The 12,151-nt window shown below is 54.5% G+C and overlaps 1 protein-coding gene and 1 long non-coding RNA gene across 3 annotated transcripts in view; one reads left to right on the plus strand and one right to left on the minus strand.

Annotated features, from left to right (window-relative positions):
- The window catches only part of LOC116875746, a 22,541-nt gene continuing 10,390 nt past the window's right edge, over positions 1 to 12,151 (plus strand). Inside the window, exons 1-2 of the long non-coding RNA XR_004384271.1 lie at positions 1 to 82; positions 756 to 1,003. This is a non-coding gene — a long non-coding RNA (uncharacterized LOC116875746). The remainder of the gene's footprint in view (positions 83 to 755; positions 1,004 to 12,151) is intronic.
- SP2 (Sp2 transcription factor) overlaps positions 6,692 to 12,151 on the minus strand; it is a 27,768-nt gene continuing 22,308 nt past the window's right edge. For both annotated transcript variants that reach the window (XM_032871393.1, XM_032871394.1), the window contains exons 4-7: positions 11,004 to 11,316; positions 9,590 to 9,764; positions 9,171 to 9,364; positions 6,692 to 7,941 (exon numbers count right to left, since the gene is read on the minus strand). In XM_032871393.1, the coding sequence (XP_032727284.1) occupies positions 7,841 to 7,941; positions 9,171 to 9,364; positions 9,590 to 9,764; positions 11,004 to 11,316 (783 nt within the window). In that variant the 3' untranslated portion in view covers positions 6,692 to 7,840. The remainder of the gene's footprint in view (positions 7,942 to 9,170; positions 9,365 to 9,589; positions 9,765 to 11,003; positions 11,317 to 12,151) is intronic.

Consider the following 12,151-nt stretch of genomic DNA (forward strand, 5'->3'; position numbering starts at 1 on the left):
GGGTGGCGCCTCCGGGGGCGGGAGCAGAGAGACAAGGAAATGCTGTCACCGCCGTTAACACGCACGTGGAGGTTTGTTAAAGGTATAGGGACTGCAGCCGCCCAGGCTGGGGGCGGGGAATGAGTCGCTGGGGGCTTGAGGGGAGTGGTCAATGTTAAGTGGCTGGCCCCTAGCAGGTGCCTGGAGGAGAGCCTAGTGCAGGAAGTAGCCCCCTGGGGGGAGAAGCCGGTGGGCTGGGAAAGGACAAATGGAAAACGGAATTAGGGGCCAAGCTCTGAGGCAAGGTGATGGGGAGACACAGAAGGTGGGGCAGTCCGGTTGGGGGAAGAAATTGGGGCTGGAGAGTGGGAGAGGTTGAAGTGAGTTGTGGATCACAGAGGAATAGGGGCTGTGTATTGTGTGTGAGGGTATGGGGGGGTTCTCTGGAGGGGGGGGGGGGGGCGAGATGCAGCAGGGTCAGGAAGAGATTTTGGGGTGGGAAGAAAGCCTGCTGAGTGGAAAGGGGAAAAGGGAAATTTGAAATCAAGCCATCCCAGACCAGAGCCATCTTCCTTGTCCAGCTCTGAACTCCCTCTCTCTGCCTCATTTCTTTAACCCCAGGTCAGAGCATGCTGCTCCCTTTGCTCATGATTTCTCCTTTCCTGGTGCAGCGGAGTTCACACTAGCTGGTGTTCTGGTAGATGGAAAGGTTGCCCCTCCTGGGCTTCCCTCATCTTAGCCGGGTTCCCCCCTTCTTCACGTTTTGCCCTTCCTAGGTAGTTGGGAGTCTAGTTCCTAGGTAATGCCAGCCATAGCTGAGGGCCAGGGGAGCAGGTGGCTGTGCAAAGCCACTTCCAGCCTGTGGTCAAAGGGCTGAGACATGGAAAATCTACCAGTGCCCATTCCGGCTTAGGCCTGGCTGGGGCAGGCTTGGGTCAAGTCCTCTCTGTAGTCCCGGTTTCCACCAACATCAGGAAGGGGAGCCGCAAGAACCATCTAGGCAGGCGCCCGGGGACTGTGTCAGGTAAGGGGAACGTCCTGCCCTGCCCAGGTCTTTGCATTACCAGGTGGTAAGCTTCATAAAGCCCTACATTAGATACCTATCATCTTTTATTATATAGATGTAGCTTGAGCCAAATGGAATCTGGAAGACCAATTTGCTACAATGAAATAATACATGTCTCAAGGCTTAATGATGTTGATCTGTGGATTCTCCACTGGTTGGAATTTTTTTTGCCGCATCATTTTCCTCCATCTACATGACTGAGAGAGTTGACTGGACTGACTTTGTTGTCTTTCCACATGGGAGCATTGCTGTTTTTGGCTCCTCCCAAGCCCCTGCACTTGGACCTGTGTAAGCGTGATTAGTGCCCTTCAATACAGATGATTTGTGCATGGGGCCACATTCTTAGCACTCCTGGGCTATGCTACCCTGGACTTGGGAGACTAGGGCACCAGACTAAGATTATTTGAATAGTTTAAATAGCTTAAAAGCCAAGCTCTCAGTTAGGTATTTATTCATTCCATAGACATTTGTTAAAGACTTTTTCTTTCTTTCTTTTTTTTTTTTTTTTAGGATTTTATTTATTTGTCAGAGAGAGAGAGAGCACAAGCAGGGGGAGCAGCAGGCAGAGGGAAAAGCAGGCTCCATGCTGAGCAGGGAGCCTGATGTGGGACTCGATCCCAGGGGATTCTGGGATCATGACCTGAGCTGAAGGCATACACTTCAGCCACCGAGGCGTCCCTGTTAAAAACGATGACAACGACGACGACTACTACTACTTCTCCTCCTCCTCCTCCTTCTTCTTCTTTTATTGGGCACTGAGCTAGGTCTGAGAATGCTAAGATGAAGAAGGTGACATGCTTCCTGCCCACAAGGGGTTTGTAGTCTACAGGGGAAGCAGATCTGAAGGCTGGAGGGTGACAGGTACTTAAACAGATACTTCTGTGAGGAAAAGGGGAGCAGAGAGAAAAGGTGTCTCCAGGAGTTGGACAGGAAGCCTTCATAAAGGAAGGAGACATTTGATTTGTCTTATTGAGTAAGTGTTTGCCAGACGGACAATGGAATGGGCATGCCAGGAAGAGGGAACCGTGTGAATAAAGGCACGGTGTGTTGGAAATGTGGGACAAACAGCCGGGCTCTCCTAGACCAAGATCATGAGGTGGGCAGCAGGCTCGACTAACAGGCAGGGCTGATGATCCGACAGAGGGAAAGGGCCAGGGTTTTAGACAACAATTCTGGCTTTTTTTTTTTTTTTAAATCCTTCTTGCTGTTGTCAAACCAGAGTATCTAATTTCTGTTTTTTTAAGACCAGATGGACAGAAAAAGTACTAGATTCCAACAGCCTCTCCCATCCTCGGCGATTAGCAAGGAAGTTTGCCGTTTGTTGCCTTTCTAGATTTTTCCCTCCTGCCTTGAAAATAATAAGTAGGCTTGTGTTGTGCTTTTCTGCCTAGTGGGATTTGGTGTCTGGATCACAAAGCAGCCCCACAGCTCGAAAGAGAGAGGGGACGGCCTTACTGCTACTGCTGAAACCCCAGTAGGGGTTTTGTCTGGGTGGGAGAAATGAATGTTTTATTGTTCCTGCTTTTTCTTAAACACTTTGCCACCCTCCTCCCTCCCCCAACTTTGTAAAATTATTAATCTTTTCTTGAGAGAGTCTTAAGTATATAGAAAATGAGTGGTAATGCTTCATCATACAGAAGAAACACCCTGGTTTCTCAGTATGAAACAAAAGGGCTGTGTTGTGGGGTTGGGGACTGTGCCTTGCCTGTCTTCTTCCCATGTTTTTGCCTTTATGTTCTTAAGTCACCTTTTTGTCTAATTGTTTGGGTGAATTCTGTATTTCACTTGGATCTTAGTGACTGTGTCTGGGCACCTGGCTCTGGTGACCGAGTGGCTGGTGGGTCAGGGAGGGAAAGGCAGGGACACAGAGACATCGAGCGACACTGCAGAAGCTGGGAGCCGGGAGCCTGGTGCAGGAGTCTGGGATGGGGCCCCAGGCGAGGCTATCACTCATGGGGATAAGCTGAGGCGCCATGGGTGGGACTGTTTGTTGAAGTGAGGCATGTTGGAGGAGGAGGTTTGGGGGAAAGAGGAAGCCGATCAGACTTGCTGAGTGTGAGGGTTTATGGGACACGCCTGTTTGGCCAGGTTTGATCATTGGGTCTAGAGCTTAGGGGAGAGGTCTAGGCTGATGAGACTGGGTTGGGCGTCGCTAGCTCCCGAGGTGGCACCCGAAGCCATGGGGGAGGATGAGAATGTCTGAGAAGAGGGCCTGGGAGAATTAGGGAGGATGAGGGGCAGGGAGGGACGAGGCCCAGGAAGATGGCAGTGATGCCAGTGAAATGCAACCTTCCAGGAGGCCAACGGCAGGCCAGAGGGGTGTGCTGGGGGCCCGAGGCTCAGGCACTCTTGAGCCCAGCCTTGGGGTGCACTCAGGACACACAGAAGCGGGGGTACTTGGTGCTCTGCCGGCAGCCACCTGAGCCCCGAGTAGTATGGTTGTTGGGGGGCTCAAAAGGGAGCCTGGTCCTCAGAGGCTTGCAGTGGGATCTAGAGGAGGCTGACCCTTCCCTGAGGGCCTGCTTGTGGTTGTGTGGTCAGCCCCTCTCACCACCCCTGTGTGTGCTCATGGATCACTTCCCAAATGCATCCTTTCGTTCGTTTTCCGCCCCAGCCCTCATTAGAAGCGTCTTCCTGGAAGGGACCACATCCCTCACTGTCTCTGGCTCCTTCTCAAAATCCCTGCCAGGAAATGCTATTCTATAATGTTTATGCATAAACTGCCTTCGTTAAGCTTCTCTGTACCTGGGTGCCAGGCATGGTGAGTGGGCCTGGGGGCCCGGTGGGGGTCGGGCTGAGTGTTTCCGTGGGCTGGAGGGATGTAACGCTTTCCAAGGCTGAGTGAAGCATTAGGGCATCAGTCCAGTTCCAGCCCTGGCTGCGTTGGTAACTGGGGCCATAGGCAGAGGGAGGGGGCCTGATGGTAGGTTCCTAGGCAGGACCCCAGGAATATGACTGGTGGCTCCTTAGGCTTCCTTTGAGAAATCCTGGTCGGTCCTGGCTTTTGGCCTGACCCCTGGTCACTTCGCCTTTCCTCTCACCGGTGCCTGTGATGAGACAGTGTTTGACTCCCCTGATTCAAGCCCTGATTCTAGGCCCTGTCCCACCGTGCTTTGCTTTCTTTTCAGTCAGCCCTGTTCTGTAGGCCATCTTCCCAGGCTCACTTCCTGCCTCTTCCTCTCCCTCTTCCACTCTTCCACTAGGAAATCCAGCTGCCTGCCACCTTTCCCAGCAGGACTGCAGGCCCTCTAGACCTTGGTCAGGTCACAAGAGGTCTCCCAAGGCAGTGAATCACCGCATGAGGGTCCCTGGAATCCCCCGCCGTGTAGACCTCAGCCACGCTCCGTCAGCCACGGGCACCTGCTGCGTCCAGGGACCTGAGGGGCTGCGTGTGGCTCCCGGTCAGACTTAAGTGTGGGGCCTCAACGGGCTCTGGGAAGGTGATTATAAAGACGGACTGAGGAGTTTGAAAGAAGCCTGAGCTCCCTTTGCTGCCTTAGTAGTTTGTTTGTTTTTTAAAGGTGTTTTGCCTGGAATGGACTTTAGGAGGGAGGATCTCAGAAAGGAGGGACCGGGCCCCTTTCCTTCCAGGCTTGTAATCCTAGTATCTGCGGTCAAAGAGCGACCGTGCTGGGACGCCTGGGTGTCTTAGTCAGTTGAGCGGCTGCCTTTGGCTCAGGTTATGATCCCAGCGTGCTGGGATCGAGTCCCACACCGGGTTCCTTGCTTGGTGGGGAGCCTGCTTCTCCCTCTGCCTCTCCCTCCCTGTTTTCTCTCTCTCTCTCTGACAAATAAATAAATAAAATCTTAAAAAAAAAAAAAGAGCCACAGGGCTGAGCATCACTGAGCAGACAGGAGGGAGTGGTGAGTGGTGGCCTTGGGGCAGACGATCCTGAGGAGGGAAGGGGGCAGAGGATGGTATTGGGCAGGATGGCCCCCACTCTTGAGCTGCTGGGGGTGGCCTGCTCCCAGATTTTCAACCAGGGCCTACCAGATGTCCTGGGGACGCCTCTGGCCTGGGGTGAGCTGGGGCTGCATGATACCATCAACAGCCCCCCTGCCCAGCAATTCTCCAGTAAACCAGGGCTGGATTAAGGCAGAGGAGGGCCCACTTGCCGCCAGTGTCCCTTCTTCGCCCGTGCCATCACCCACGCCGGGCAGAATGCACTCTCCCACTCCCTGTCTGCCTCTGGCACCCCACGGGAGGCAGAGATAGTCAGGCCTAAGTTTTGAACCTGAGTATCTCACCGGAGAGGGGAAATCCCGAGTGCCAACAGGCATTTTCTGCACGTTGGGGCTGGCACCCTCATCACCCAAGGTTGCCCAGGAGTCGGGGAACTTTCCGCACAGGAAGCATAAAAGCATGTGACTTGGAAAAAAGCACGCTCTTAGGAAAGGATCATTCTTTGTGCAGAAGAGCAAAGCTAAGGGGGCCATGGGGCAAAAAGTGGGCAATGTGTTAATATTCCCCTTCCCTCCACCAAACCCATCTCAGAACACAGCAAGACACTTTTCCAGAAGGGAGAGACACTCCTCACGTCTCCCCCTGCCTGTGCAGCAATGAGACGGAGGCCGGATGGAAGCTGGTTGTGGGGCCACGGTGCCAGGGGAGAAGCACTGTTGGGCTGGGTCTCCCAAAGGGCTTGTGTGCAATGATCAGGGGCAGAGAACCTGTGATCTGAGGTCATAACCTTTTTATTTCTGTAGACATAAGGGTGAACTGGCTCTGAGGAAAAGCTCTTTGGTTGCCAAGGCAGGCCGACAGTGACAGAGGACAAGCAGGGAGGGAGCGGAGAGCTCAGCACCCAGCCCGGCAGGGCCTGGCACAAGAGCCGCGACCCTCGCTGTATCCCTCTGAGGTGAAGAGGAGCGATTGTTAGGAGAAAGCACATACTGTTCCGTGTGACTCACTTCTCCCTTCAGCCCAGATGCTCTTCTGGCCCCGCTGGGTTTAAACACGTGCACCGGCGTTCTTCTCAGAGCTCTGTGCACCACCACCGCACCCCACCCCACCCCACCCCACCCAAAAGCCCCACCAAAATCGCAGAGCTGTGGCACTTGTGCGGCCCTGTCTGGGCTGGAGGACGGAAGGAAAACACAATCCATGCCTGGGGTCCTCTCCTGGGTAAAGCTGGGTGCCCAGCTCTCCACCCTGGGAATGGAACTGCCTTTCCTCCAGACTCTCCAGCCTCCTGGAGGTGACGAAGCCAAGGGCCCTTTGGCTCTCTCCCCCCAACAGTTCTCACTACGAGGTTTGGAGGCTGAAGCCTTCCTCCCAGGACCAGGGAGCTGAGCAGAGGAACTCACTTGCCCCAAAGGCAGGCAGTGCTGGCGCTTGGGTCTGCCGGCAGAGCGGGCACCCGCTCCCATTCCTGCAAAATGGGCTTGCAGAGCAGGAACGCCAGCACGGGGCCCTGCCCCAAGGTCAGATCCAGGTGCTCTAGGGGCTCGTGGCAATGCCCGGGGTGGGGGGGGGTGTCTGTGTGGCTGCTGCCCTTTTTGGGCTGTGGCCTGCATCTGCTGAGGTCAGGAGGGCCAGGTCCTGCCTTGGTCCCCGTGCGGATTGCTGGGGGAGGCTGGGGCTCCCTCTTCTGGAGTCCCCCTCTCCAAGCTCTCCCAGGGGAGGGGTAAAGGAAGCTGCACTGCCAGGTTGCAGATTTTGCCTCAGGCAACTAAATTTATTAGCAAGAGAAAATTTTCGTCAGCCCAGTGCTGACCAACAAAGTACATCGTTAATAAAGGATAACAAATCTGTCACTTAATTCATAAAACATACCTCAAGCAGTTACAACTAAAAATAAAGTTGGATTTTTGTTTAATTTAAAAGCCTCAAAAATAACAAGCAATATGTTTTTAAACATGTAGTAGACACAATTGTCCATTATACAATATACACTGTACACAAGGAGGGCTGGGGCCGGCAGGGGTGGGATGAGAGGGAGAGGGAAGAGGATCAGGAGGTGAAGGTGTTTTTATCTGAATTCAGATTCGAGTTGAAATGCTGTGTCATTTAGAAAAGAGAATTGCTAGAGTGAGAAAAAAATCCGTATGCTCTTCATTGCCCCCCAAACCCTAAACTGAAGCAGGCGTGGGGGAGGTGAGTAACAAGGACAGGAGGAAGGGAGAAATTAAATAAAACTTTAAAGCACACACAATACACAGTGTTCATCATCTGAAGTAGAGTATAAGGCAACGTTCTCCATAGAAAAAGAGGGCATCGGTGGGTAGCTTGACTTTTTAAATAGAAAGTTGGAATGTGCTGGAGGAGAGCTGTGGCAGGGCTGGGCATGTGGAGTGGAGGCAGCCCCGTGAGCCTCTCCGGGGGAGGGGGAGTGCCAGTGGTGCCCTGGGTGCAGGGTCCCAGGGCATCCGAGGTGGTTGGCGGGGCTGGGGAGGGGTGGGGGGGAGAGAGAGAGAGAGAGAGAGAGACATGGCACAATGCGACTCCGGCAGTGTTGGGGGGAGAGGACTGGGGGGCTCACTTTGCTCCTCGACGGAGTGAAATTCATGTTTTTCCTTTGGAAATAAGGGTTCCCACTCGTCCTGGTTTAGAACGTCTCATTGGGCACGGCCAACGTCCAGGGTCTGGGCAGGCCGGGAGCTCGAGGTGAGAGGGGAGGGCCAGGGCAGAGCCAAGGGGCTTGAGAGGGAGGCGAGTGAGGGGCAGCGGAGCCCCTTCCTGGGGGGACAGTCGCAGAACAGAAAGGGAGGGGCCCAGGGCAGCCCGGGGACCTCCTTTCCACCAGGGGCCCAGGCAGGACGCAGATGAGGGACTGAATCCCGGCTAGGTTGGCCTTACAAGTTCTTCGTGACCAGGTGGGTCTTGTAATGCTTGGTGAGATGGTCACTTCTCATGAAGCGCTTCTGACACTGGGCGCACTCGAAACGTTTGTCCCCTGGGAAGACAAGACGCATGTCACTCAGAGCCCACAAGTAGACACGGTCCCAGCAGACAAGGGAGTGCGTGTGCGGTGTGAGGGGCACCCTGTAAAGCTGGCCTGGACACCCTGTTCCACCCACCTCCTGCTTACCCAGCTGCTCCCTAGGGTCTACTCCCCCAAACCCTTTGGCAGTTCTCATTTCTCTGTGCCCCCGAGTGACGTCACTTCCGCATCTCCTTTGACGTCGTTTTCCGCATCACCCCTCCTCCCCTGCCTGAAGCTGCTGGTCCCTGCACCTAGGGAAGGCTGTCATCTGCTTCCTTCTGATCTCCATCCCTGTGACTAACCCCGGCTCCCTGTCTTCCCCTCCCAGGAAAGCCCCATTCCTCGCTGACCTGCCAGCTGCTGTTCTGAGTGTTGACTCTTTGGCCCCTGTGGGGCGGGGGTGGGGGGGCAGATCGCCCCCCCGCCCATCAGCCAGGGGCTGTAGTTTTGGGTCATGTGCCCCATCCCCATCCCCAGGACAGCAGTCCCAGGACAAGGGTCTGCTCACGGAGGCCCTCGCTCTAGCAGTGGTTCTCAAAGTGTGTACTGGGGGCCGCCGGAGATACCGGCAGTGGTGTTTGGTGGGAGATGGATGAACATTTTTCTGTTTATAGTCCTGTATTTATTTGCCAGGGCATTAAAACATATGACTATGGTATCAAGCCCACGGGATCAAACACATGGCACTGGACACAGATGAGTACAAATAGTGAAACAATACACGGGAAATCATTTGGTAAATAACAGAGGAAAGGCAGTGTGGAAAAGTGACCCGGAGTGTGGACCTGGGAACCAGAGGGCCTGGGTTGAACCCAGCTCCATCAGTCACTGGCTGGGTGATGCGGCCACCTCTCTAGGCCTCAGTAGAATGGATTCAATCAAAGAGCCCTCCCCACAGAGTCATTCTGAGGGTTAAATGAGTTCACAGGTTATAAGCACCGTACAATGCTGGCCCTCTACGTCAAGGCTTGTTGAGTAACTATGAGGCGAAGTCGAGGATGCTGGGGCAGGTAAATGGCCTCCGCTTGGGAAACACTGCCATTAAGGGCTGGCTTGAAAGAATTTCCTGGGTCATCCTTGCCCCCCACCCCGCCCCCGCCGCGAGAAGAGTCTGCAGGTCGCGCTCAGTGGGGCAGCCCGTCGGCAAGGCCAGGAGCCGGGGTGCTGCTGAGGGCAGCGAGGGGGTGCGGCCGGCTCACCTGTGTGCGTGCGGGCGTGCCGCTGCAGCTCGTCGCTCCTGGTGAACCTCTTCCCACAGAAGAACCAGTTGCAGACAAAGGGCCGCTCGCCGGTGTGCAGGCGCACGTGGGCCCGCAGCAAGGACGTCTTCCGGAAAGTCTTGCCACAGTCGGGGATATGGCACACGTGCTTCTTCTTGCCCTGCTCTCCAGACCTGGGAATTGGGTTGAGGGAAGGGGCCGGAGGGAGCGGGAAGCCGAGAAAGGGAGGAGGTAGAAGATGGAGCCAGGACAGGACGGAGAACAGACGCAGAGGTCAGGTTCAAGGGCACGGGAAGGGTAAGGAGGACAGCCCCTTTCCATCTGTGTCCCAGAGGAGGGCTGGGGGAACGGGGCATGTGCCACGCTGGTGGTCTGGACTACCCCCGCCCCCACGTTACCTCTTGTCCCCATCCTTGCAGTTGGGACACGTGCAGGCCATGCGGCGCCGCTTCTCCCCGGGCTGGGCCTCCCCCGCCAGGGCCTGCTCCATCTGCAGCTGGATCTGCGTGGGGCTCAGCCCACTGATGGTCAGGTTGTTCCCAGAGACGTTCTGCACCGTCAGCTGCTGCTGCCCTGTGGGGCGGGGTGGGGGGCGTGGAGTTGAGGGTATGGAAGCCAGATACCCGTCTGCCCACGATAAAGGGCATCGTGGGGGCAACTCCTATTTCTGCGAAGTTCTACTGTGCCACATACGGTTTTTGAGGCTTCAGATGTATTAACTTGCTTAACCTTCACAACTCCGTAAATCAAACACCATTATCCCTTGTTTACAGCTGAGGAACCTGAGGCTCAATAACTTATCAAGGTCAGAGCTAGTCATTGGTAGGACTTGGATCTGAACCCAGGCGGTTGATGTCAGTCGGTGTCCCGAGTCACTACCCTGCCCGGGTGACTTCAGTGCGGAAAGCTCCCGTCTTGGCTTGGCTTGGAGTGTTTCTTTGGAAACTCCTCCAAGCTCAGGCCCTCTTCAGACACCAACTCTGCTCCCAGGAAGGTCTCCAAGGATTTTTGGTACTAAGAGTGAGAAACCAGGACAAAATCAAGTCCTCTCCACTTGCATAAGGCCATTTCCAAGCAGGGGGAATGTGACTGACCTAACACTGGTGTCTCTCCGAGTGGAGGCGTCCCATGCCCCTAACCCAGACGCACAACGTATAAGTGCACACACTTACACGATGTGTAAGTAAATGCATTTGTAAGGATGGAGAGAGGAGATGCGGAGAGCTCCCCCTACCTTGAAAAGTGCTCTTTGCCCAGTTAAAGAACACCCAGCTAAAGCGCAAGGAACCATTTTTGCTCCGTAGCTACAATGTTCCCTTGCTTATATGCAAGGTGCTTTCGCACTGTAAATACTATCAAGTGTTACTACCGAACCGAAGTGCAGGACAAGCCATTCCCACTGCCAAAGACTCCATCCTCTCCTTCGCACCTTAACTCAAGGCTGTCTCCTTCTAAAAGCTTTCTTTCAAGTTCCTTTACCTGGAACCCCCCCTTGACCACCTCTCTCGGGTCTGTACCAAACCAATCTGCATGGGCAGGTTAGCTGGAGAGCTTTCCTGAGTACATCTTACTTCTCCATTATACTCAAGACCTTCAGCTGTCAGGTGGGGCCAACGTGTGTCTTAAACAATCTCACTGGGGTCCTTACAGTTTTAAGGACCAAGCAGACATATTCTTAAACTAGAAGGGGCCAGGCAAATGATGGGCAGTGTCCTCGCTATGGTGACTGGGAACCCCAGGATGGCCCAAAGTTCTCATGGGTGGGGCACACGAGCCAGCTGCCCACACCCTGACTCAGGGGCCCCCCCTCACCGCCGGTGTTGGTGATGGTGACAGGCACGCCCTGGACCTGGACCCCGTTGATGTTGATGGTCTGCATGGCCTGGGCCGCTGCTGCCAGCTGTGCTGCGTTCAGGCTGATGATGCTCCCAGCAGGGGCGATCTTTGGCAGGGGGCGCTCTTTCCGGAGAATTGCGGCCGAGTGCTTTTTGCTGGTCCCGCTCAGATGGGGAGCACGGGAAGCCGGGCTGCTACAGGTGGTGGCAGAGGTGGCTGCAGCTGTTGTCGGGGTGCTGTCCTGGACAAGGACTGTCTGCACCTCACCGGAAGGCGTACGGATGTAGACCTGGAAGAGCGGGAGCAAAAGGGTCAGCGCCGCAGGACAGACTGGGCCTCCCACTCCTCCGGTACCTTTGAATGCAGTGTCACCACCCCCCCAAGCACCACCCAAGAGAGAAGTGGGGGAGCCTCTCGGTCCACCCAAGTCTCTTCTGACTGGCCCAGACCTACATTCACGCTGCTGATGGCATCCCCGTACTGAGGTAGCAAATGCTACCTCATTGTTGACTGGAAACCAAACATTGAATTTACTTAGCATGGAAAGATACAATGCCAGCCCTCAGAATTAGAGAATTAGAAGGCAGTGAAATGGTAATGTCACAAAAGATGCACCGTGAATGACCACCAAAGGAAAACAGCTCTTAGGAGGTACGATCAATGAGAAACAGTTGTCCTCCACCTCAGATTGGCAGAGATGGAAAAAGAAAATATAATGTTCACTGTTGGCGAGACAGCAGGGAAACAGGCACTCACTCTTCCATCAGGAGCAGGAGTGTGAGGTGGTCTGGGCTCGCTGGAGAGAAATTTGGGAATGTGTCTCAAAAGGCGTCAAGGTATGCATGTTAGAGCCTGAATGGGACGAAGAGGGCTTTTGTGCGGCAGTGATGACAGCGGCTGGGCACGAGTGGGCCGAGGACATGTCCATGTGGGAGAGCTGAGATCCAGAAAGGAATATATGGAGGCCAAAGGAAGCAAGGTTTCTTACCGTCAGAGAAGAAGTATACAAATATGGAAAGGGAGAAACGAGAATGAAGTGTGTGGCACTAGACAGGTATTAGAGATATTGTGGAAACTTGTGGGTTTCAATATGAAGAGAGAGATATAAATATGTGTGTATATGT

The sequence above is a fragment of the Lontra canadensis genome, unplaced genomic scaffold (assembly GCF_010015895.1).
Source record: "Lontra canadensis isolate GAN:19392208 unplaced genomic scaffold, GSC_riverotter_1.0 scaffold43, whole genome shotgun sequence".
NCBI classification, from domain to species: domain Eukaryota; kingdom Metazoa; phylum Chordata; class Mammalia; order Carnivora; family Mustelidae; genus Lontra; species Lontra canadensis.